Consider the following 25,377-nt stretch of genomic DNA (forward strand, 5'->3'; position numbering starts at 1 on the left):
GCCGGCAGGTTCCCTACCTGGCTCCATGTGGCTCCCTGGAAGCATGTCCCTACTGCTCCTAGGTGGAGGAACGGCCATGAGGGGTTCAGAGTGCGGGAGGGAGTGCACGGCTAGGTGGCTCTGCCCCCACCCCACCCTGAGTGCTGGTTCTGCAGCTCCCATTGGCCGGGAACCATGGCCAATGGGAGCTGCGGGGGGTGGCGCCTGCAGGTTCCCGGCCTATGGGAGCTGTGGAGCCAGAGCTCTTGGTGTGGGCAGCATGCAGAGCTGCCTAGCTGGGCCTCCACCTAGGAACAGCAGGGACACGTTGCCACTTACGGGGAGCTGCCCGAGGTGAGCGCCACCTGGATCCAGCACCCCAACCCCTTGCCCTGAGCCCCCTCCTGCACCCAAGCTCCCTCTCAGAGCCCACACCCTGCACCTCCTCCTGTGCCCCAACCCCCAGCACTTAGGCCCCTCTCACAACCAAACTCCCTCTCTCTTAGTTAACTGGCATTTTTTACTTACTAACACCCCGTATCCTCCTAACATGCCAGATAACAAAACTTTTAATGTATAATGATAGTGATATGAAAACTTAAGTTGGGGGAATGAAAACTGTGCATCGCTTCCAGATGCAGGAAAGACACATATCCAGCTCTTACATTACAACCCTTTGTTGTCAGACTATCTATTTATTTCTGTATAGTGCTGTACTCTAATCTCTGATTAATAATCTTAGATTAAATAATTTCAACTGAGCCTGTTATTTCGACAATCGCGAGTCATTAACTCAGACATGCAACAACCTTTACAATTATTAGTGTTTCTTTTGTTCCTGGTATACTTAAACTCCTTATTGTCTTTGGTCATGCCAGCCATTTCCCCTGATTAAATTTAGCCTGCCCAATCAATTTTCTACATTTCTTATCTTCTAATTAATATCGACTACTATTTGCTGCTCCTGTTTTTCCCTTATATAAATTTGATTTCTTCATTTGCCCCCTTAACCAAGATAGGCTTTTAACCAAAATTGTCCTCTTTATTGCGATAAAGGCAGCTCAGATATACAGAGTGATCTGGATCACTTGATTAGCTAGGCTTATTTGAATATGTTTTAAAACAGAAAAATGCAACATCATACATCTAGGAACAAAGGATGTAGGTCACATTTTCAGGTTGAGAGCCTGTATCCTGGAAAGCAGTGACTGAAAATTATGGGCCCATGGTGGAAACCAACTGAACTTGAACTCCCACTGCAATGTTCTGGATAAGAAGGCTAAACTGATTCTTATATGTGTAAGTAGGGGAATGTCGAGTAGTAGTAGGGGAGGTATTACCTGAGTACATGGCTTAGTGAGACCATTATCAGATATTGTGTCCAGTTCAGGTGTCCTTGTGTTATGAAGTTGTTGAAATGTCAGAGTTCAGAAAAGAGCTACAAGAATAATATGCAGACTGGAAAACCCACCTCGGACTGAAAATCTACAGAAGCTCAAGCTATAAAGAGAAGGTTAAGAGGTGATTTGTTCATAGTTTATAAGCATCTACATGAAGAGGAGATTTCAGATAGTAGAGGGCTCTTTAATCTATCAGACAAAGGTATAATGAGATGCAGTAGAAGCTGAAGCTACATAATTCAGACTAGAAATAAGATGCATGTTTTTAACAGTGAAGGTAATGACCCATTAAAGCAACTCACCTAAGAATGTGGTGGGTTTTCCATTATTTTGAGTCTTTAAATCAAGACTGGATATGTTTCTAAAATATGTGCTCTAGTTCAACCAGAAATTATGGTCTTGATGCAGGGATCCCTATATGAAATTCTTTGGCCTGTGCTATGCATGAGGATCAGATCTGATGAACATAGGGTGTTCCTTGAAACCTTAAAAATGTATGAATCTATGAAAACTTTAGTCTGTTAGTTGGTGCTGGCCTTTTTCTGAGAGATCCTGATTTGTGTTTTCCCAGAGTGACCATATAGGATTGCAGAATGTGTAAATTTCTTTGAAGATCTTCTTCTATGGGTGATAGTACGTCTGTGTCCTTTAGTAGGATACCCAGGGTAAGAGATTGTTTCAACAGGGTTTGTAGTTCATTGACAGGTCCCTGTGTACTCTGCAGAACAATGTCACCAAATTCTGTGGTGGTAACCCCCAAATTCCACAATTTTTCTAATTTATTCTATCCCAATGAAATACTCTCTTTATTTGTCCCCACCCGCACCCCCACAGCCACAGCTCTGAAAAGGCTCATTGGCAGAACATTTGTCCCTGCATATTTTGGCCAATGATTGTTTACAATTATGTCTTTTTCACTCTATTCTCCAGACAGTCAGGCTGCCCAGGCCATGGCTGTTGTGTGGTTGTCTAGGTGACCCCACTCAGAACCTTCTTGTTCCAGAGTGTGCTAGGAAGGGGAAGCTTGTAGCCAAGTTTAGTAGTAAATTTCCCTGCTCCCTAGGCCTCCCCTTCTGCACTACTCTCTAGAGAGTTAGGCTATGGAGTCTTGACTGAGATGAATGTGGCAGATCAGAACTCTGGCAAGGGGTGAATTTTGTGGAAAATACTGGGCTGCAGAATGCATGATGTGTATTTTTTAAGAGATTTGGACTGAAGTTATATATCTCTGTTTGACTCTCCTTTCTGGCTTGAAGGCCTCTCTTTGCATGGTGCTTATATGTTATCTTGCATTTGTTATATGGAATGTGGATTTGATGAGGTTCTATGTTTTAACACCAGTTTTATTGTGCCTTGATCCTACACAGTGTCAAACGGTAATGTTTTCAAAAGTACCTAAATGACTTAGGATCAGATTTTAAAGTCTCCTAGAGATACAGATAGGCACCTAGTCAGATTTTCAATAGATCCTAGGCACCTAACTTTTACTGGTACTGGAATCAAGTCCTGCTGGGTGCCTGTCTGCATTTTTAAGCACCTAAATACATTTAAAAATCTGACCCAAAGGTCTAGATCCACAAAGGAACTCTAAGGCATTGCAATGCTGAGCGTTGCAGCGCCTAACCCTTGGGTGTCCTTCCACCAGCTGGAATCCAAGAGCCCAAGTTAGGCATCCGGCTCCCATACAATGCATGGGGAGAGTTGGGCACCTAAGAATGGGATCCACAAAAGCCATCTTGCTAAACTGGGAGTCACCTAAGCTAGCTTGTTACCCAAGGTTTTAAGAATCCAAAACAGTGGTAACTTAACTGTTTCATGCCAACCGGTGTCAGGAATAAATCAGTGGCAACACAACGCTCCGGCTGATGAAAGATTAACACAAGTAAGCATTCTGTTATCTAAAACTACAATTTATTAGATTTAAGTGCACACAGACCCAACAAATAGGTTTAGAACATCCCAAATATTTACCTAAAATCTGGGATGGTATTGAGTAAATTGCAGCAGTTCAACAATGACCGGTTGCTTCCCCACCAGGGAGTGAGTTGTCAGGAAAAACGCCTCTCAGGATAGCTTCAGAGGACTGCTTCAAAGTACACTCTATTATGTAGTCCTTTTTATAACTAACTTTTACAAAACACACAGATCATAGTGACCCCTACTGGGTCATCACTTCTCCTAATGTCAAATTACTTATCAACAAACATTCCTAACAATCTTAGTCATAATAAGCTTCTGTGTCAAAGGTGCCCCAAACCCAAGGTTCCCATCCACTTATTTTCTTTTGGTCTTAAATTGTTGATTCTTTTTCTCCCTTCCTGATTAGCAGAGACTGCAAGTCTGGCAATGTATTTGAACATGCCTCCAGAAGCTCTGCTTGTTCAAATTAACCCTTAACTAGGTGGTGGTCTATTTTATTAATTCATGGTGGCTGAATGCCGGTTCCAATTAGCTAAAATCTGGGGGGAACACATACCAGGGCAACAAGCTAATAGAAAATGCCAAGAAAAGGAGTGTGGTTTAAGCCCCACCTCTCAAAGGGACGTAATCACCTATCTCTGGGATGGTGGAAGGTTTCTGTCTCTGGTTAGGGTTTGGAGCTGTGAACCGTCTCCTGGAGTCAGGCAAACCTAAAATGTTTCTCTTGCAAAAAACAGTAGGAGAAAGAGGCAGCAGTAACCTCTGGGCTACCAGGTATTCTTGCATGGGGCTTTCTTAGTCTTTCTTGTTGAAGCTGTTCCACTATATATTAAATACCCATTGGCCCAGAGAGAGTGTAAGAATTACTCTATAGTTAGGCTTGGGAGAATTCAGATTTTATTTATTTATTTATGGTAATTTTAATGGATAATATCAATGTTATTTTAAAGTATTTTCAATTTTTTTATCAATATAAATTTTCACAGTTGCACAAAATTGTAGGGGGTCAGACAATCGGGGGTAGGGTTAGACTAATTATTTAATGACAGTAGATGCTGAGATTCAAAAAGCTAAAGCTTTATAACTCTTAAAACACACACTGTCAGCATCATGTGACAAAATATACAAAGTAAATAGCCTTCACTGAAATTCTAATTTCTCAAGCAGCATTTTTCTTACTTTGCTTACCCGTACATTTTGATTATTATAGATAGAAATATTTGTTTGCTGGTTTAGGTGTGTAGGATAAAATCAACATTTATCCATAAAAGTCTCATCCTTCCAAGCCTATCTCTAGTCCAGTGGTTAGGGAGCTCACCAGAGAGTTATAAAACCCATTCTGAAATCCCTTCTCCCAGGATTGATTGATTCAAATCAAAGTGACTTAAATCAGCAAGCAAAATTCCTTGATTTAAATAATTGATGACCATCTTGTTTTGCATTTATATTTTTTAGTTTATATAATTTAAAGAGCAGTTGATCCTATTTGTTGGTAACAAAACAAGTTGATTTGCAACTAAATATAGCCTTTACACTACATTTGGAACTTTTTTTTTTGCTAATCAGGAGGAAAGACACATTAATTAAGCAAGTATATAGCTTATTTTTTAATATTTTTATTATGTTAGAATATGGTAAATGATGCATTTCTTATTTGCTAAATGATTTTTTACTCGTGATTTGTGTCAAGTTCTAACTGGATGGAAATTGGAATTCAATTTAAAAATGCACAACAATGGTTTTTTTGCTACTGCTGCTGTTTAGTTAAATAAAACTACCTTAAATGTGCTGGATATGGGGGAGGGACGAAGTAATTTTATTAAAGCATGTTTTGCATTTAAAACCAAGCGGGATGTATTAAACGCAGAAAGTATTATCTGCAATTAGTGAATTGAACTGATTGTTTCTGGTCATCATGTGCTTCAAAGAATTTACAATTAATAGATCTCATCCTGTCACACCTCATTTTTATTCATCGATTTGGAAGAGGAAAACAAACTTGCCTGCTTTTTCAACTACCAATTGGTTTCTTAACTTTGAATAAACTAGTCATTGAAATTAGCAGGTTGAATAAACTGCAGAAGAGACTAGTACTGTCAAAAGCTATTTCCCCACTTCTAAAAAATCTGGTTCCAGGTACTCACAGTGGCTTCCACCGGTTCAGTGGTTTGACTTTAAAACTTTGGCAGCAAACATGTTAAACTGCTTAGCACTTTTTAAAATTTAAATTATTTTAATAGGTTATAGTAAGTTTAGGCCTTCATGTGTGTTATCAAAATTTCAAATATAATTTTAAATATTTTTATTTACAACATTTTCTTTTAAAAATAAATCTATCAGATTTAAATAAACACTGATTTACATAAAAATCTTTAATTAATAAAAAAACAAAAGAACCATTTGGTTTTTATTCACCCTGCCTTTACACACCAGGCAGAGGGTGGAATTGAGCCTGGGTGTTCCATATACCAAGTGAGTGCTGTAGCCCAGGGGTTCTCACAACACATTTTTGGAGGCCTCACAGTGAGGCCACCAACTCTCACTGGTGGCCTCATTGATAATTTCCCTCTAAAATACTTAATTAACTTTAGGAAAAACAATTAAATGTGCCGATTCACATCCAAATCACTGTAATATATATTTGTAGGGTGTTTTGGCAGACTCAATAACAAAAATAATGCTGCCTCCCTCTTCAGTCCCCCCACCCAGAGCTTAGACTGGGGCTTGCTGTGAAAAATGATATTTGTATATTTGTTAATATCACAGCACACTTAGTAGCTACCTGGGAGGCTCTGAAAAATATTAACAAACATACAAGTATCACTTTTCACAGATAGCTAGTATGTCTGCTGTAAAAAGTGATACTTGCATGTTTGTTAATATCACTTTTCTCAGCAAGTCCCAGGGCCCATTAAGCCCTGGATTGGTGGGGGAGGGAGAAGGCAGCAGGAGCCAGAGGCGATGGTGGGATGGATGCGGGCCCTGGGGAGGCAGCTGGGGCCCGGGGCAATGAGGGGGATGGATACAGGGCCGGGGGCGATGGGGGTGGATGATGATCCCCACTGTTTCATAGCCAGAGCCAGGGCCTGATGTCTGCTGCCATGCAGCCAGAGCTGGAGCTCAGTGACCACGGCCAGAACCCAGAGCTGGGGACAGGAACTTCGTCGCTGGAACCAGGCATTGGAGCCTGCTGCCATGCAGCCGGAGCTGTGGGTCAATGCCTAGGGCTAGTGCCTGCCACCACAGTGCTGGGTGCTGGAGCCCATGAGTGTATGGCTGGAGTCAGGGGTCAGCACCCACCGCTGTGAGGTTGGAGCCAGCACTCACTGCTGCGTGGCCAGGGCCAGGGGTCAGCACCTGGGGCCAGCTCCTGCCACCATGTGGCTGGAGCCCGGGAACAAAGCTGTGGGTTGGTGCCTGCTGCCGTGCAGCTGGGGCAGGGGATCAGTGCCAGGGGCTTGGTTTGCACAGCCGGAGCCTGGGGCCAGCGCTCGCCACCACATGGCCAGAACTGGGGTCCAGAGGCCGACTGAAGCTCTGTGCTTGGAGCCCGCTGTCATGCGGCTGGGGATCGGCGCCTGTGGCCAGCGCCTGCCACTGCACAGCTGGAATCCGGGACTGGAGCCGGGAGCCAGCACCTGCTGCCACACAGCTGGAACCAGGGGCTGGAGGCTGAAGGGCTGCATGGCCAGAGCCGGGCGGGGGGCGAGGGGGAGTCAATACCCGCTGCCCCTTGATTTGAACCCAGGACCACATGGCCAGGTTCCTGAAGTTCTGCTGCTGGAGCCTGCACCCAGTCCCCCTCCTCCCAACGTGGGTCAAGAACTCACTTTGCTCCTGCAGCATTGTGCGCCATCTCTCTCCAGAGGTGGTGCAGGATAGCGCATCCAGGAGCAACATGGAGAGAGGGGGAAACGCTGATATTTTGCACCCCCATCACCGCCAGGAGGCTGTCATGGCCACACAAAAAGGCCCTGGTGGCCATGTGTGGCCATGGTGGCCACATTTGAGAAACATTGCTCTAGCCACTGGGCTAAAAGTTATAAGAAATGCCTCTTACTCTTCCTTTCTCCGGAGCTCCCAGAGAGCAGCACAATAAGAAGTGGGGCGACCCTGAATGCAGTTGTATGAGGATATCTGCTGTCAAGAAACCAACTTTAGAGAGTTACAAATCTCGAGTTCCACTGTGGTCTCCATTCCATACACTGTCCCCTTGCAGATCCTTTATTTAACCCTCAGGGCTTGTCTTCACGTACAGGGCTGCTGTACCGCTCTAGTGAAGATGCTGCTATGCCGACCGGAGAGCTTCTCCTGTCCGCATAGTTAATCCACCTCCCTGAGAGGCAGTAGCTGGAAACTATCTACATGGAAGGTTAGGTCAGTTGCTCAGGGCTGCAGATTTTTCACAACAGTTCTATAGGTCTGTAGTGTAGACCTGGCCTCAGCCTCCCTGTCCCTCCTGCCACACTCTTTGCTTATTGTCACCCCTAGTTGTGTTGTATCTAGTTTGGATTGTGGCAGTTTGGGGCAGGGATCTCTTACAGTACACTCACGTTTATCTGAGTGGCATGGGGACATCCAAAACGTTCAGATAACCAAGCAGTTGGATAAACAGATGTGCTATTTTGAGCTTCAGTTTCACTGATATACAAATATGGGTGACAAAGGCAGTAATGCTGAAATTTGCTTAATACTTTGCACTTTATTAAAGAGTAAAAAATAACACTTTGAGTTTATTAAAACACCAAAATTGCATTAAAACCACAGTGGACGTAATTTAATTCTGAATGACTTAGCTCTTTCTATACAGTTTCTGCTTTAGATTCAACACAGAGCTTTTTCTTTTCAACATTGTCCTGCCAAGCTGCTGTTGCTGCTGAAATGGACTTAGGTCTTGGTAACAGCAGGTAACCACTCAGAACTGCTACACAAATACAAAGCCATTGATTAGCAGTAAAAGGCACTAAGAGGTAATTAGTGAAGAGAAGTTATTGGTGTGTGATTAACATAGGGATACATGAGAGACACCCTGTGGAATCGGATAACAAGGAAATTTGGATAACTGGAATTATGCTGTATATTTTGTCAGGAAAAACCTGACAGAATAAATGAATAAGTCACTAGGGAGGTGCCTGGCAGTGACTCCATAGTGTGGGTTGTACCACTGTAAAATGGGGTCTGAGCTCCCTGGCTTTTCTCTAAAATTAGGTGATCATTTGGTGGAAAGTTTCACACAGGGTTCACTTTTATGCCCTTTTGTGTGTAGTTTTTCTTTGATTTTCTCCTCAGAAGTTTTTAATGGAGGTCTTTCCGTTTGAACTCTGGCTGAAATGTGTCAACAGCAGCTCTCTGTCACAGCAAATTGCTCTCAGCACAAAAGGTGGCACAGAGGTGATCCTGAGTAGATGGGGAGTGCAATGGGGGAGGGTTATTTAAAAAAAAAAAAGTTGAATGTCGGGTCATTTTTGCCATTAGTTAACTGACAGTTTAGACTTTGTACCACAACCCTGGTTGAGAGCTGTGTGAACATAACATCTCGGTCAGGAGCTGCACTCTTTTGCCAGATTTTATCTTACAGAGAAAGCCTTATATTCAACTGATGGCACGTGGCGTGTCAGCCACAGCAGCTGACAGAAAATATTGTATCCATCATGAGCTGCACTTTGGCTCCCAACAGACCTGCCCCTCTGATATCATAAACCTGCCAGTTCTCCAGCGTGCTGCAGAAAAAGCAGGGAGATGATACCTGATTTATAATGTGAAAAAGAGGCAGAAAAATAATTAAAAACAAACAAACAAAACCTTCAGCATAAAGAAGCAACAAAGGATTTTAAAAATGATTAGATATTTTAATTTAATAATGAGCTGAGATTGATAATCTTTGATTAAATAATTGCATTTGAGCCTCTTATTTGACAATCAAAGATTAATACAACACTATACAGAAAGAATAGATACATTACTCTCCCCCTCCCCCCTTGGTGTAAGGCAAAGAGCTGGCCTCTGTGTCTCTCTCTTCTGTAACTGGTGGGGTGCTAGCAGTCTGCATTCCCCAACCCACTTCCAAACCCTCTGTCTTTTTATCAGGGATTAAACAAAGAAATTCCGTTTTGGAGGGGAAATTGCTTTTCTGTGGGTAGTTTCACTTTGTGTTCTGTTTTTGATGTTTTCATTTTACCTAATTACTTATGGAATTTCTTTTATGGTAGCAGTAAGTTACATGCTGGATAAGATAAAGGGAATTCTAATCCAGTCATTATTACTGATAGCTGTGACTATTGGCAGTTCTTAATCAGTTAAAAATCATCTTTCAATGGATCCTTATTTCATCCATTACAGAAAACGTCTGCACTAACAAGTACCTCTTATCAATCACAGAACATAATTACATCATAGGCACGCCTTATCAATCACCAAGTCTTGTTTACATCATACTTCTGCAGACTTTTTTTTTTAGTTTGAGGGGTCTTTTCCCACGACATCTATAGTCCCACAGACTTGGAGGGATGAGCATTAATGAGGAAAAATACAATACTCAATCACATGAATTTCCTGAATACAGGTCGCTCAGAGGTTGAGAACCAACAGTCTGTGCCTTGGAATTCAAACACTCTTTGCTAATATCCTAAAGATTCTGGAAGAATAGTTAATATGCAAAATAATTCAGTATACAACAAAAAGAGGACTAAAAAACGCTAATATTTACTAGCAAATACTAACACATTTATTCCCTTTGGAGGTAAAATTCTAAATCCGGTGGAGTGTAAGAGGAATGCAGAACCCTGAAGGGTATTCTGGTGAAGCAGTAGCTATACCATGGTTAGGAGTAGAGAGCTTATTTTACCTCTGTATTTGGAACTGGTGCAAATGCTGCTGGAATATTATGTCCAGTTCTAGTGCCTACATTCCAAGAAAGATGTTGATAATTTGGAGAGGGTTCAGAGAAGAGCCCTAAGAATGATTAAGTGTATAGGGAAAAAATGCCTTTATAGTGACAGACAAACAGAAAGTTAAGAGGTGACTTGATTACAGTCTGTAAGTACCTACATGGGGGAAAAAATATTTAACAAGGGGCTATTTAGTCTGGCAGAGAAAGATAAAACACTGTCTAATGGCTGGAAGTAGAAGCTAGACAAATTGAGATTGGAAATAAGGCATACATTTTTAATGGTGAAAATAATTAATTCATGGAACAATTTACCAGTGGTCACAGTTGATTCTCCATCACTGTCACTGTTTAAATCAATATTGGATGTTTTCCTAACAGATATGCTTCAGGTTTCAGAGTAGTAGCTGTGTTAGTCTGTATCCGCAAAAAGAACAGGAGTACTTGTGGCACCTTAGAGACTAACAAATTTATTTGAGCATAAGCTTCAGGAATTGTTTTAGGGAAATTCTCTGGCCTGTGCTATAAAGGAGGTGAGACTAGATGATCACAATGGTCCCTTCTGGTCTTAGAATGTACAAATATATGGTTTAAGGGTTTTCTGGTGCAGCAATAGCTGCACCACAGTCAGGTGTATACTGGTGGAGTGGTAGCTTTCCCGTAGTTAAGGATATTCTGGTAGAGTGGTAGCTGTATGCTAGTTACAGATACTATGGTGGAGCAGTACTCACACCATGCTTAAGGATAGTTTGGTGCCACAGTAGCTGTGCCATTGTAAAGGGTGTTTCTTGTGGAGCAATATCTATGCCACGGTTAACAGTATTCTAGTGGAGCTGTACCTTCACCATAGTTAAGTGTATAGTAGTGGAGATTACCTGCACAATAGTTAACGGTATTCTGGTGGAGTGGTAGCTTTACCATAGTTAAGGATATTCGTATGGAGTAGCTGTGCTATGGTTAGGGGTATTCACATAGAGTGGTACTTGCACCATAGTTAAGGGTATTCTGGTGGAGCAGTAGCTGCAATCTAGATAAGCATATTGTGGTGGAGTGGCAGCTGTGCCACAGTTAAGGCTGTTCTGGTGGAGCAGCACCTGAGCCATAACTAAGGGTGGAGTGATAGCTGTACCATTGTTAAACGTGTTCTTGTGGAGTGGTAGCTATGCCACAGTTAAGGGTAGATACATTTATAGTGAAAACAAGTAAAAGTTTATTTAACAAAGTATAGAAATTCAAATGATAGCAAGTACAAGAGTATTGGAAATAAATGGTTACATAGCAAATAAAATCATAACATGCATTCTATGGCACAGACTTATTTAACTAGATACTTTTCTGTCTCATAGCTGTGATCTTTCGTTCATGAGACAAACTTGCTGTCAGCTTGCCTCCTAGATGAAAGATTCAGGGTGTCTGTTTGCACACCCAGGTATATCAGAACAATCCATTGTCCTTATTAAGAAACAGGATCCCCCCCATCTGGTTGTATTTTCCTGTGGCTTTCCTCTCTTGCTGATATTGCAATCTCCTGATTAGCCTCAGGCTCAGGATGCCAATGGACGTGCAGGGTGAATGGACAGTGCCCATTACACAATGACCAGTAAGGGTCTGTTACCACCTTCCTGAAAGGAACATTCCTGAAATATGTCATCTCCTGGTTAACCTGCCTTAAAAACATAAATTTCAGTATAGACCTGTAACTCCTTAAATAAGAACATAAGAACAGCCAAACTGGGTCAGACCAAAGGTCCATCTAGCCCAGTATCCTCTCTTCTGACAGTGGCCAATGCCAGGTGCCCCAGAGGGAATGAACAGAAAAGGTAATAATCAAGTGATCTATCCCCTGTCACTCATTCCCAGCTTCTGGTAAACAGAGGCTAGGGATGCCATCCCTGCCCATCCTGGCTAATAGCCATTGATGGACCTATCTTCCATGAAGTTATCTAGTTCTTTTTGGAATCCTGTTATAGTCTTGGCCTTCGCAACATCCTCTGGCAAAGAGTTCCACAGGTTGACTGTGCATTGTGTGAAGAAATACTTCTTTTTGTTTGTTTAAACCTGCTGCCTATTAATTTAATTTAGTTCTTGTGTTATGAGAAGTAAATAACACTTCCTTATTTACTTTCTCCACACCACTCATGATTTTATAGACCTCTATCCTATCAGCCTTAGTGGTCTCTTTTCCAAGCTGAAAAGTCCCAGTCTTATTAATTTCTCATATGAAAGCTGTTCCATACCCCTAATATTTTTTTTTGCCATTTTCTGAAACTTTTCCAATTCCAATATGTCTTTTTTGAGATGGGGTGACCAAATCTGCATGCAGTATTCAAGATGTGGGTGTACCCTGGATTTATATAGCGGCAATATGATATTTTCTGTCTTATTATCTATCCCATTTTTAATTATTCTCAACATTTTGTTTGCTTTTTTGACTGTCACTGCACATTGAGTGGATGTTTTCAGAGAACTGGCACAGTCAAGGAACTATGATGTGATTGGAATAACAGAGACTTGGTTTCGTAACTCACATGACTGGAGCACTGTCATGGATGGATATAAACTGTTCAGGAAGGACAGGCAGGGAGAAAAGGTGGAGGAGTTGCACTTTATGTAAGAGAGCAGTATGATTGCTCAGAGCTCCAGTATGAAACTGGAGAAAAACCTGTTGAGAATCTTTGGGTTAAGTTTAGAGGCAAGAGCAACAAGGGTGATGTCGTGGTGGGCATCTACTATAGACCACCAGACCAGGAGGATGAGGTAGATGAGGCTTTCTTCGGGAAACTAACAGAAGTTTCCAGATCACAGGCCCTGGTTCTCAACCACCCTGACATCTGCTGGGAGAGCAATACAGCAGTGCACAGACAATCCAGGAAGTTTTTGGAGAGTGTTGGGGACAACTTCCTGGTGCAAGTGCTGGAGGAACCAACTAGGGGCTGTGCTCCTCTTGACCTGCTGCTCACAAACAGGGAAGAATTCGTAGAAGAAGTAGAAGTGGGTGGCAACCGGGGTAGCCGTGATCATGAGATGGTCAAGTTCAGGATCCTGACAAAAGCAAGAAAGGAAAGCAGCAGAATACAGATCCTGGACTTCAGAAAAGCAAGGAACTGATGGGCAGGATCCCCTGGGAGGCTAATATGAGGGGGAAAGGAGTCCAGGAGAGTTGGCTGTATTTTAAAGAAGCCTTATTGAGGGTGCAGGAACAAACCATCCTGATGTGAAGAAAGAATAGAAACATATGGCAGGCGACCAGCTTGGCTTAACAAAGAAACCTTCCATGAGCTTAAACACAAAAAGGAAGCTTTCAAGAAGTGGAAAGATGTACAGATGACTAGGAAGGAGTATAAAAATATTGCTTGAGCATGCAAGCATGTAATCAGGAAGGCCAAAGCACAACTGGAGTTGCAGCTATCAAGGGGTGAGAAGGGTAACAAGAAGGGTTTCGACAGGTATGTTAGCAAGAAGAAGGTGGGAAGTGTGGGACCCTTACTGAATGGGGGAGGTAACCTAGTGACAGATGATGGGGAAAAAGCTGAAATACTCAATGCTTTTTTTTGCCTCGGTCTTCATAGACAAGGTCAGAACTGCTGCACTGGGCAGCACAGTATGGGGAGGAGGTGAGCAGCCCTCAGTGGTGAAAAAACAGGTTAAGGACTATTTAGAAAAGCTGGACATGCACAAGTCCACGGGGCCAGATGCAATGCATCCGAGGGTGCTGAGGGAGTTGGCTGATGTGATTGCAGAGCCATTGGCCATTATCTGTGAAAACTCATGGAGATCAGGGGAGGTTGGAGGAGAGGAAGGTGATCAGGAACAGTCAACATGGATTCACCAAGGCCAAGTAATGCCTGACCAACTTGATTGCCTTCTATGATGAGATAAGTGGCTCTGTGGATATGGGGAAAGTGGTGGACATGATATACCTTGACTTTAGCAAAGCTTTTGATACGGTCTCCCACAGTATTCTTACCAGCAAGTTAAAAAAATATGGATTTGATTAATGGACTATAAGGTGGATAGAACACTGGCTAGATCATCTGAATCAATGGGTAGAGATCAATGGCTCGATGTCTAGTTGGCAGCCAGTATCAAGCGGAGTGCCCCAGCGGTCAGTCCTGGATCTGGTTTTGTTCAACATCTTCATTAATGATCTGGATGATGGGATGAATTGCACTCTCAGCAAGTTAGCAGATTACACTAAACTGGGGGGAGAGGTAGATAAGCTGAAGGGTAGGGATAGGGTCCAGAGCGACCTAGACAAATTGGAAGATTGACCAAAAGAAATCTGATGAGGTTCAACAAGGGCAAGTGCAGAGTCCTGCACTTAGGATCTAAGAATCCCATGCACTGCTACAGGCTGTGGACCGATTAGCTGAGTGGCAGTTCTGCAGAAAAGGACCTGGGGATTACAGTGAACAAGAAGCTGGATATGAGTCCATTATACTCCAGTTTACACCTTCAAAATAAGAGTTAAGTGAGGCTGAGGTGGGACATTGACTTTGTGCTCGCACCATCCCTTGCAGAACGACCTGAAATGATAACCATCATCTTCTTCATCACCATCACCTTCCCTCTCATCACTGGTGGCCATCATTCTGGCACCTCCCAAGGACTACATCTCTCTCTCTCTCGCTCTCCTACTGCCCATAGGCTGGGATGCAACTTGATAATATGTTATGCTGATGCCACTATGTTTGATGCATATTCAGTAGGTGTTTTCCCCCTTTTCCTTATTTGTAGTTCCTCCCCTTACTAACGTTGGAGTCTCCTTCTCCTATAGATTAGTATATCAGTGATCTCAACTTATTATCATATGCATTAATTCATTGTCGTTGCCCTCTTGTGCTTAGGTATCAGCAGATGTAGCTCATGTACCTGTTATTGTTATGTACAACAATTCGTTGCCTTGATACTCTTGTGGTTGGACTCATGTTCCTGTGGTCTGAAATTCCCCTTAAACGCTCTATTTTCAGCTCCCCAATATTTGGGTTTTCCATTGGGCCATTTATCTGTGCCAAATTTCATAGGCCTCAAGCCTTATGCTAAAACTGCTGAAGCTAATGTCTTACAGGATACAGGCCTATAGGTTCCTTGCATTACAGCTGAATATAATGAAGGCAAGCTAACCCTATGAGCTACACTACTCAGGATGAATTTCATATAAGGTTTTCAAAGCAGCTTAAAGGAGTAAGGCACTCCACTGCCACTAAAATTCAATAGGTTTTGTACACTTTAACTCCCTTAAATACCTTTTAAATATCCCAGCCTCATTCCCCAGTGTACAGTGAAGGTTTGCATGGTGCTGTAGAGGTGACCGTAACAACTCAGTCCCTGATAGAAGGGGCTTCCCATGTATGAGTTGCTAGTTTGTGGAGCAGCACCAGCAGTGTGGTGGGTGTTACATTCTCTTTACAATGCAAAGTATTTTTTCAGCTATTTTTAGACCTTTAAATACTTCACAAAACATTCTCCATATTCAGGAATAATCTCTAATAACGTGTCAGAAATGGTTTTTGCATGTGTTTATTTTTTAATATATCTTACAAAGTTATATTTTTCTAGGTCTCTTTGGCATGGTCGCTCACATGATGTACACAACTGTATTTCAAATGACTGTCAATCTTGGTCCAGAAGACTGGAGACCACAGATGTGGGATTATGGCTGGTCCTATTGGTAATTTTTGCATTAAAATATCTAACTGTTTCATTAACATTTAAATTGCTGTCTCTGCAATTCTTGTCCTCAAGTAACTAATGGCTCTGATTTGAGCTTTCCACTGAGGATGTAACACAACAACCAACTTCTTTATTTGTAATTTCTGTAGTCTTGTCTAATGGTATAAGGTCCCATAGTTCCAGGACAGCCAGTACCAGCACTACCCAGGGCATGCAGGTGCCATGGCTCCCACTCTATCACCCACCTTCAAGCACAGGACACGGTACCGCATGAGGAATTATTGGTTAAATTGGAAAAGATGGGGATATATATGAAAATCCAGAGGTGGATAAAGAACTGGTTAAAGGGTAGACTGCAGCGGGTAGTACTGAAAGGTGAACTGTCAGGTTGGAGGGAGGTCACCAGTGGGGTTCCTCAAGGTTCGGTTTTGGGTCCGATTTTATTTAATCTATTTATTACTGACCTCGGAACCAAATGTAGGAGTGGGCTGATAAAGTTTGCGGATGACACAAAGTTGGGAGGTATTGCCAATTCGGAGAAGGATCGGGATATCCTGCAGGGAGACTTGGATGACCTTGTAAATTGGAGTAATAGTAATAGGATGAAATTTAATAGTGAGAAGTGTAAGGTGATGCATTTAGGGATGACTAACAAGAATTTTAGTTATAAGCTGGGGACGCATCGGTTGGAAGTAACGGAGGAGGAGAAGGACCTCGGAGTCCTGGTTGACCGCAGGATGACTATGAGTCGACAATGTGACGTGGCTGTGAAAAAAGCTAATGCGATCTTGGGATGTATTAGGCGAGGTATTTCTAGTAGGGACAAGGAGGTGCTGCTTCCGTTATACAAGGCGCTGGTGAGACCTCATTTGGAGTACTGTGTGCAGTTCTGGTCTCCTATGTTTAAAAAGGATGAACTCAAACTGGAACGGGTACAGAGAAGGGCCACTAGGATGATCCGAGGAATGGAAAACCTTTCCTATGAAAGGAGACTCGAGGAGCTCGGTTTGTTTAGCCTAACCAAAAGAAGGCTGAGGGGAGATATGATTGCTCTCTTTAAATATATCAGAGGGATAAATACCAGGCAGGGAGAGGAATTATTTCAGCTCAGTACCAATGTGGACACGAGAACAAATGGATATAAACTGGCCGTGGGGAAGTTTAGGCTTGAAATTAGACGAAGGTTTCTAACCGTCAGAGGGGTGAAATTTTGGAACAGCCTTCCGAGGGAAACGGTGGGGGCAAAAGACCTCTCTGGCTTCAAGATTAGGCTAGATAAGTTTATGGAGGGAATGGTTTGATGGGATAACGTGATTTTAGTCAATTAGGCAATAACGTGCCATCGCTGGTAAAATGAGGGTCCGGCTGGAGAATCTTGCCTGTATGCTCGGGGTTCTACTGATCGCCATATTTGGGGTCGGGAAGGAATTTTCCTCCAGGGTAGATTGGCAGAGGCCCTGGAGGTTTTTCGCCTTCCTCCGCACCATGGGGCAGGGGTCACAAGCTGGAGGATTCTCTGCTACTTGAAGTCTTTAAATCACAATCTGGAGACTTCAACAGCTGAGTTAAGGGAAACTGGGTGGGTCAGCTTTTGTGGCCATCCACAATGGTCCCTTCTGACCTTAAAGTCTATGAGTCTATGAGACACTGTTGGGGGGCCTCCCACCCCTCTTCACCAATCAGGGGCCTTCTTGCCCCAAAGGTCTTATTATCTATTGTTACTATAGATGGGGCTTTTAGCACCCTTTATTATTAGGGTCTGACCCAGTATGGCCGTTCTTATGGTCTTAACTTCCCTCCAAGATTTTGTTAGTGTTGCAGTTCTTGGACCTCCACTGTTAGCTGCATTAGCAGAAAGTTCAGCATGCTGATTTAGCAGACCTCGATGTTGTTAATAAAGACCACAGCATGGGTGGCGGGTATAAGAGGCCAGGGGAGGCTAAGCATCCATAAACAGGGGAGGCTAAGCATCCGTAACAGGATGCAGCGCACGTCCCTTTGGAGGCTCACCAGCCCGCAGCCAAAAGGGCCCCTGAGCCATGGTCTCACCCAGGATGGAGTGGGGGTGGAGTGTGGGCAGGGCCTTGCGGGGAGGAGGCCAAGCAGGAGTGGGCCTTGGGGAGAAGCCAGTGCCCCTCCCTACTTATAGGGATCTTCCAGCGCTCGCGCCCAGCCTCCCCAAATGTAGGAGTCAAACACCGCTCATGGACCACAGGCTTGGTGGTGAAACCATTCAGCCAGGTTTATTGTCAGGAAAGTAAAGTACTAGTTCTCTGTCCAATTGGGCCAGAGGGACACTACCACATGTATGCCTGTGACAAGGTAAAAGCTCAGGCAACATAAGAGGATGCCGTCCCCTCGACTGAAGCAAACATGACCCTCCTATTACTTCTTCTTTTATACATTGATAGAAACAACTCATGTATTGGAATGGTGTCCCTAACCTCTGTTTGTCAGAAGCTGGGAATGAGCAACAGGGGATGGATCACTTGATGATTACCTGTTCTGTTCATTCCCTCTGGGGCACGTGGCACTGGTCACCATCAGAAGACAGGCTACTGGGCTAGATGGATCTTTGGTCTGACCCAGTAGGGCCATTCTTATGTTCTTATTACACTCTAGACGGTGTTAGTTACAACTCTTATAGTTCAAACAAAACATCCTCATCTATTATCCTGTCATTCCATCCTTATCTTACAAGGAGTCAGTGTGTTCCTCTACAATCCCTTGAGAATTTGTTTACTCATTTACTTTTGAAGTCTGGGTGTTTCTGTACCATCCTCTTAGGCCAGGAATGTGCTTACTTGGTATTAGCTAATACTTGGTGCATTGCTATTCTGCCAAGGCCAGGCCTACTCTGGTTCACAGCCTTTGGTTCACACTGTTAGTTATGCCTAAGGCTCTAGCAAGGCCTACACAAGACTAATTGAAAAATCAGTATTAATAGTCCAATAAGCTCCTCAGCTAGCTCTTTTAACAGTTTTGATGAAAGTTATCTGCACCTGCTGATTTAAAAATGTCTAACTTTTGTAGCTTCTGCTTAACATCCTCCAGCGATACTAGTGGAATGGAAAGAGTATTATCATGTGGTATGGCTACATCATCTGTTTTTTTCCCCAAATACAGAACAGAAATATTAATTGAATATCTCTGTCTTTTCTGCATTATTATTGATAATTCTATCATTTCCATCTAGTAATGGACCAATATCATTGTCAGGATTCTTTTTGTTCCTAATATATTGAACAAACACTTTCTTATTGTCCTTAACGCTGCTGGCAATTGATTAATTTTTTTGTCCCTTTGCATCACTTATCAATTTTTTACAATTCCTAGCTCCTGATTTATATTTTATATTCATTGCTATCAAATTCCCCTTTCTTCCGTTTGTTATTTATAGAAGACAAGGGGGCCTTGGGGAGGGGGCAGAAAGGAGCAGGTGGGGGGCTCGAGGAAGGGGGAGGAGAGGAGCAAGCAGTGGGCAGGGGTTCCTCGGAGGAGGGGGAAGAGAGGATTGAGCAGCAGGTGGGGAGTCCTCAGGGAAGTGGTGGACAGGAGCAGGCAGTGAGGGGGAGGTCTTTGGGGAAGAGGTGGAGTGGGGGCATAGCTTCAGGGGACAAGGCCAAGCGGTAGCAAGACTTTGGGGCAGAATGGGGGTGGAGCATGGGCAGGGCCTCGGGTGGGAGGAGGCTGAGAAGTGGCTGGGGCTCAGGGTGGAGCAGGGGGAGGGTCCATGGTCCAGGTACCGGTGGCCCCTCCCACTTCTAGGGAGCTTCTGGCACTTGCGCCCAGGCTCCCCAGATGCAAGAGTCTTGCATCTCCTATGCTGGGCACCAAACGTGGGGCTGAGGATTGCACTGGGTGGCAGGATGCCTAAACGGTAGATGTTGCAACACTCAGCATTGCAGTGCCGAAGTTCCTGGATCTAGCCCTTATACACTGTAATTAAGTCACCTCTCGATCTTCTTTTTGATAAGCTGAACAGACCAAGCTCTTTAAGTCTCTCATTGTAAAGTATTTTCCTCATCCCTGGAATAATTTTTGTGGTATGCTTCTGCACCCTTGTGGAGTTCCTTGGTCAGTTTTGTGAGGCAGGGACGGAGAAGGCAAGTAAATAGCAGAAACATGCCACTGAGCCCCATTCCCTGTCAGTGCAGCTGAGCTGCTTTATAGCCCTCAGCTACTCACTGTAAGCAGGGTCTGAACGAGCTCTCTCCTGCCATCTCGGGCAGGAGGAAAAGATGGGGGGAAAGGATGTCAGGAGCAGACTGTATTTGCATAGACACCCCTATTCTGCCTAGGTAATCAGCAGAGAGATATGCTGCCAAAGTGATCAATTTTTGCTGTTTCTTTAAAGATTCGCTTTAATATTGAATGCTGAGACAATGAAATATTGTTCTTTTTATTGTATGAGTAAAGGGCAGCAAAACTGGACTCAGCATGCCCTATTGAGGGGGGTCGCCCTAAATTGGATCTCACTTGTTACGCAGGGACTAGTGACGCCACATCCTAGTGAAAGTTAGAGAAGATGGGCACAGGTATCCTTGCCCTGTGGTGTGGTTCTGTTTAGTGGGTCTTTAGATTTATTTGATCCTTTCTTGTCCAGTGTGTAAAAGCAAAGCTGACTAGACTCAATTGTTGTTAGTGATTACTGGAGCTGCATGTACTGATATTCAGCTCCTTTGGAGCAGCTTCTTAGCCCACCTGTGGAGATAGTGTTGCAGTGAAAAGACAATGTAGAAGAGCTAACAGCAGAGATGTTCCCCACTACCCAGTGAAATCAGCAGAAAGTTGAAATCAGTGAGAATTGGGCTAAGTGGTGGAACATCAGAACACAGCATTGCAGAAAGAGGCAGCAGGCAGGGTAGAATGACCGTGGCAGAAACTGCAGTGATGTTGATGAGCAAAGGTGGAGGTGTTACTCAACTACGCTCTCCCCTTGGGGCCAGGAGGCAAACCCACCCAAATACACTCCTGGACTCTGGGGACATTTTATAAATGGAGATATCCTATCTCCTAGAACTGGAAGGGACCTTGAAAGGTCATCGAGTCCAGCCCCCTGCCTTCACTAGCAGGACCAAGTACTGATTTTGCCCCAGATCCCTAAGTGGCCCCCTTAAGGACTGAACTCACAACCCTGGGTTTAGCAGGCCAATGCGCAAACCACTGAGCTATCCCTCCCCCCGGCATTGCTGACCTTGGACAACAAACCGTGAATGGCATGCAGTGGAAGAAAAAGGGGAATGGCATGTTAGAGACACATCCATCTGTTGGACTTTCACATCACAAGGTGGAAAACAGAGCCAAAGGATTCTGCCCAATAGTGGGGCAGGGGGGTTATTTATTGGTTGTATACTTTCAAGTAATTGTTGCAGTGTTTTCTCAAATCAATGCTTTGTTTAGTTCTTTAATAAAAGGTTTCTTTTGTTATATACATTTTGAGTAAACCATTAATTTGGGAAAACAATTTTGTTATATTTTTGGGAAACTACACTTTCTATAATGGCTGTATACACGTTAGAGGAATGGAGCAAGGGGATGAATATTGGCCCTAAGACCTGCTTTCTAGTAGAGAAGTAGTAGTAGTAAAAAAATGAGCCATGACATGGGACCTGGGTGGCAAAAAGGAGCTGGACCAAAACCACTGTCCAACACATGCAGTGGGCTCCATGGGGCTAACCCACCCCTATTCAGCATGGCTCAGAGTGAGACTGAAGAGGAGGACACTACCATGGTGTATCTTAGAATGGAGAACAGATTCTGGTCTCTATCTACTGAACTTTTTTGTCTTTAAACCCCACAGGAGAAGCATTTAGGCCTGTTGCTAGCACACCCATTCCACCAGTGCAACCAGCCTATGGCAATGAGTCTGCCCCACCAGCATTCCCATATCTCTTGAAAAAAGACAGGACTCTGATGATACAGCTAGGTTGTTGGGCAGGGGGACATACAGGTGGAAGGTGTCCCTGATGCTCCAGACCCTCCACTATTGGAGCAAGAGATGCAGAGGCCTATGCCAGTGTCTGAGGGACCATCAATGGAACTGTTACCATCCCTTGCCAAGGAGAAGTCCTCACTGACCCTGCAATCACTATTCTCAATAATAGTGATAAGGTTATCAGGCCAGTAAACAGGTTAACTTATGAGCACCTGGGGAGGTTAGAGAAGAACTGATACATGTAGCTCACAGGTTTGAATCAGCAATAGTAGTCTTCTTAAGACTCTATGGGGAGAGTTCGTGGACCCGGTACAATATGGAGTGTGATTTGGCAGGACAACAAATTCTTGGCTGGGAGGAGAATGTAAGCAGGATCTGAATGAGTTTCCCCTGCTGTCTAGTGAAGAACTGGGGGGGAAAGCCTCAGGAGCAGATTGTATTTGCATAGACCCTGCCTAGGTGATAACCAGCCAAATCTGCTTGCCTAAGTGGTCACGTTTGGATATTTTGTGTAAAGATTCAACTTTAGTATGAAATGTTGTTATCCTTATTGTATGAGTAAAGGGCAGCAGCACTGTACTTCATATGCTTCAATTGAAATTGGACCTCACTCACTAAGCAGGGGGTAATGATGCCCAATCCAAGTGAAAGTCAGGAGTGGAGGTAACATTTTTTACCTGATGGTGTGGTCCTGTTAAAGTGTCTTAAAAGTTATTTGATCCTCTTCCTATGATGTTTTGGGGGTTTATTCATCCTAGTAAGGGGTTCTTTCACTTCTTGCCCTCTAACCTTGGGTGCTTCTGTGCTGTATAGCTTTGATTGAGACCTCTGACACCAGGATCCTGCTCACAGCATAATGGTCTCACTCTGGCTTCCACCAGCCCAGTTACTCCTTACAGAGTGACCCTAACAACACTTCTGGTCCCAATTCTCCCCAAAACCATCTCCCCTGCAGTGTCCAGTTCCTCTTATTGGAGACTCATAGAGGTAACCCCGAGTTCACTGCTTCCAAAGAGCCAGTATAGATAACAGCTTGGTAGCTCAGCTGGGGTTATACACTCCACCCTACTACACAGAACTGAAATGATTTGTAGTAAAAACTAAGAATAAGTTTATTAACAAAGAACATTGTGACAGGATGCACCTGGCCCTTTGTCCCCTGACTGGAGTCCCTGCAATCCCATTGCACTCTGCCCCAGGAAGGAGTAGTGAAGGTGAGTCCTGCAGGCCTACCTAGAAAGGCTACACCGAAGCAGCCAATCAGAGCCCAGTATGCTCAAATAAAAGGGGCTGCACGGTTGAACAGCTCAGTCTCTGGCTAGGATTAGAGGGCTGCTCTGCTCTGGCACAAGGTGTTTGGAGGGCTGCTTTTACTGGACCTGAGAGAGAGAGAGAGAGAGAGAGAGAGAGAGAGAGAGAGAGAGAGAGAGAGAACCTAAGAACTGTAACCCTGAGGTGCTGGTAAATAGATAAGGTAAGAAGAATCCCAGGGAAAAACAGCAGCAACTAATTAAAGGAGGCAGCATGTGGCTGCTCTGTGTAGGATCCCTGATTTAGGACCTGGAGTGGTGGGCAGGCTTGGGTTTCCCCACTGGGAAAGTGGCCCAAACAGTGAGAAGGGGACATGGCTTTTTAGAAGCCTGATCTAAGGGTGGGATTTAAAGGGCCCAGAGATAGAGCTGAATACCCTGGTGAGGGCTAACAGTTTGTGAAACTTTTATAACCCCTGGAAGGGAGTTACTTTTTGATTATGTGACTTGTCTGGAGGGCTGAGCCACTGAAAACCTATCTAGTGAGGTCAGCAACCTACAGGGAGCACCAGGAGCAGGAAAAGGCCTGCAGTACTAAATGGAGCAGCAGGTGGTGCTCAGGTGAGTGTCCCTCATTACCAACACAGATTTCAATGATTTCAAGCAAGAGTGAAAGAGCTATGAAAGGGTTACAAACTGTTTGAAGAAAAACACAGTTCTCACTCTTTGGTTGGTTGCAGCAAAGTCAGATACTTTATTTTCTCAAGCAATTGCGTAGAGGGAGAGAGTGCACTAGGACACAGGGTCTCTCCCTCCTAGGCAGGTCTTTCTACAGGTAAACAATTACAGCAAGCCTTTTGTTACAGACAGTAATGAGCAACAGCTGCATTTTGTTTATATATAGGTCATCCTGATATCTTATTTTTCTCACTTATTTAGACTCTAGTCTACATTCCATATTATCTACACATTATCTACACAAGGTCGCAACAACTTCTCACACAGTTCTTTCCCACTCGCCTCACACAATCCTTGCTTCTACAAATCTCACGTTATTAGGGTTACAGTTAGCCTGACTCTTGCTAACAAACTGTCATGCATTGCAATCCCCTTCCTGTCAGTTCTTTCTCTGCTTCCACAAAACAAAATGAAAATAACGTGCTTTCTAGAGTCTAAAACTTAATTCTAGCAAGATATAGCTTCGCTTAACATAAGTTATCCGCATGCTCCAGCTTGTTTCAGCAGGAGGGACCCTTCTTTCATAGATACTCACTTATGCCAAGAATCATTTTGTTCTAAAACACAAAACTATGCTGTTTAATGTTCATACAGTTGAAGGCGAGCTTTGAACTTAAGTACTCAGTTAACTCTGCTTCATCTTGAGCTGTGTAGTTCTACAGTAGCTGTTAAAACCTTCCACTAGGAGTCTGTTCCCCCATTTAATCCATACTTTATAGCAATAAATGGATAGCTTGATCACTTTTGCTACAATGTATTTGGGAGACACAGTAGTATGATGTGGATGCAAAACTGATGTCACTTTCTAACAAGCCTTTTTGTTGACAGCCTTGCATGGGGTTCCTTCGCTTGCTGTATGGCTGCCTCTGTCACCACCATTAACAGATACACAAAAACTATTTTGGAATTCAAGCGCAAACGAAAAAAGCTGGAGAGAAGATTAAAGAATAAACGCAAGTTTCCAGATCCTGGAGTTCCAGAAAAAGCTTGGAATATGTATGTCAGCTCTTTTCATAACACTACAGAGGACTTGGTGCATCAGTTAAAGGACATACATAATCCAGCCAGCATTTCAATGTTTGTAGATTTAAACAATATCCCTGAGCCACACCGTGAAGAGTATTGCTAAATATGTTCTACGATATTTATTAATTTAAAAATGTATCTGTATAGCATTATTTATTTTTTGTAAAGATCAATGCTTTTATCAATGCTTCAAGCAAGACATAGTGTTTGTGGAGCTGATCCAGATAGAGTGGTTCATAAAAGACAATAAGCCATATTCTCCATTGTCCTGCATCTTGTACAGCCATTTACACATGTGCAAAGTGGGTGTGAACACTACTACATCAGCATAGCACTGGCTTACACCCACTTTACTAGTGGAAATGACAACACCAGGACCATGGCAACAAAGAATCTGGCCCACAATTTGGTCCAGAGCTGAAATAGGTTATTTATCATTAAAGATGCAACCTCCCAGCCAAATTCAGCACATTTCAGGCTACACTGATTAGTTTCACCCTGTGATGGAGGTCACGGGGAGCCACATTGTGGTAACTCAAATAGGATAAACTATAAGGAATGGGGTAG

The 25,377-nt window shown here is 43.5% G+C and overlaps 1 protein-coding gene across 1 annotated transcript in view; it reads left to right on the top strand.

Annotated features, from left to right (window-relative positions):
• The window catches only part of GSG1L2 (GSG1 like 2), a 48,967-nt gene extending 24,054 nt beyond the window's left edge, over window positions 1–24,913 (top strand). The window contains exons 4-5 of the mRNA XM_024206444.2: window positions 15,745–15,856; window positions 24,613–24,913. Of these exons, the coding sequence (XP_024062212.1) occupies window positions 15,745–15,856; window positions 24,613–24,913 (413 nt within the window). The remainder of the gene's footprint in view (window positions 1–15,744; window positions 15,857–24,612) is intronic.
• Window positions 24,914–25,377: the final 464 nt, after the last annotated feature.

The sequence above is a fragment of the Terrapene carolina genome, unplaced genomic scaffold (assembly GCF_002925995.2).
Source record: "Terrapene carolina triunguis isolate 2854851 unplaced genomic scaffold, T_m_triunguis-2.0 Scaffold192, whole genome shotgun sequence".
NCBI classification, from domain to species: domain Eukaryota; kingdom Metazoa; phylum Chordata; order Testudines; family Emydidae; genus Terrapene; species Terrapene triunguis.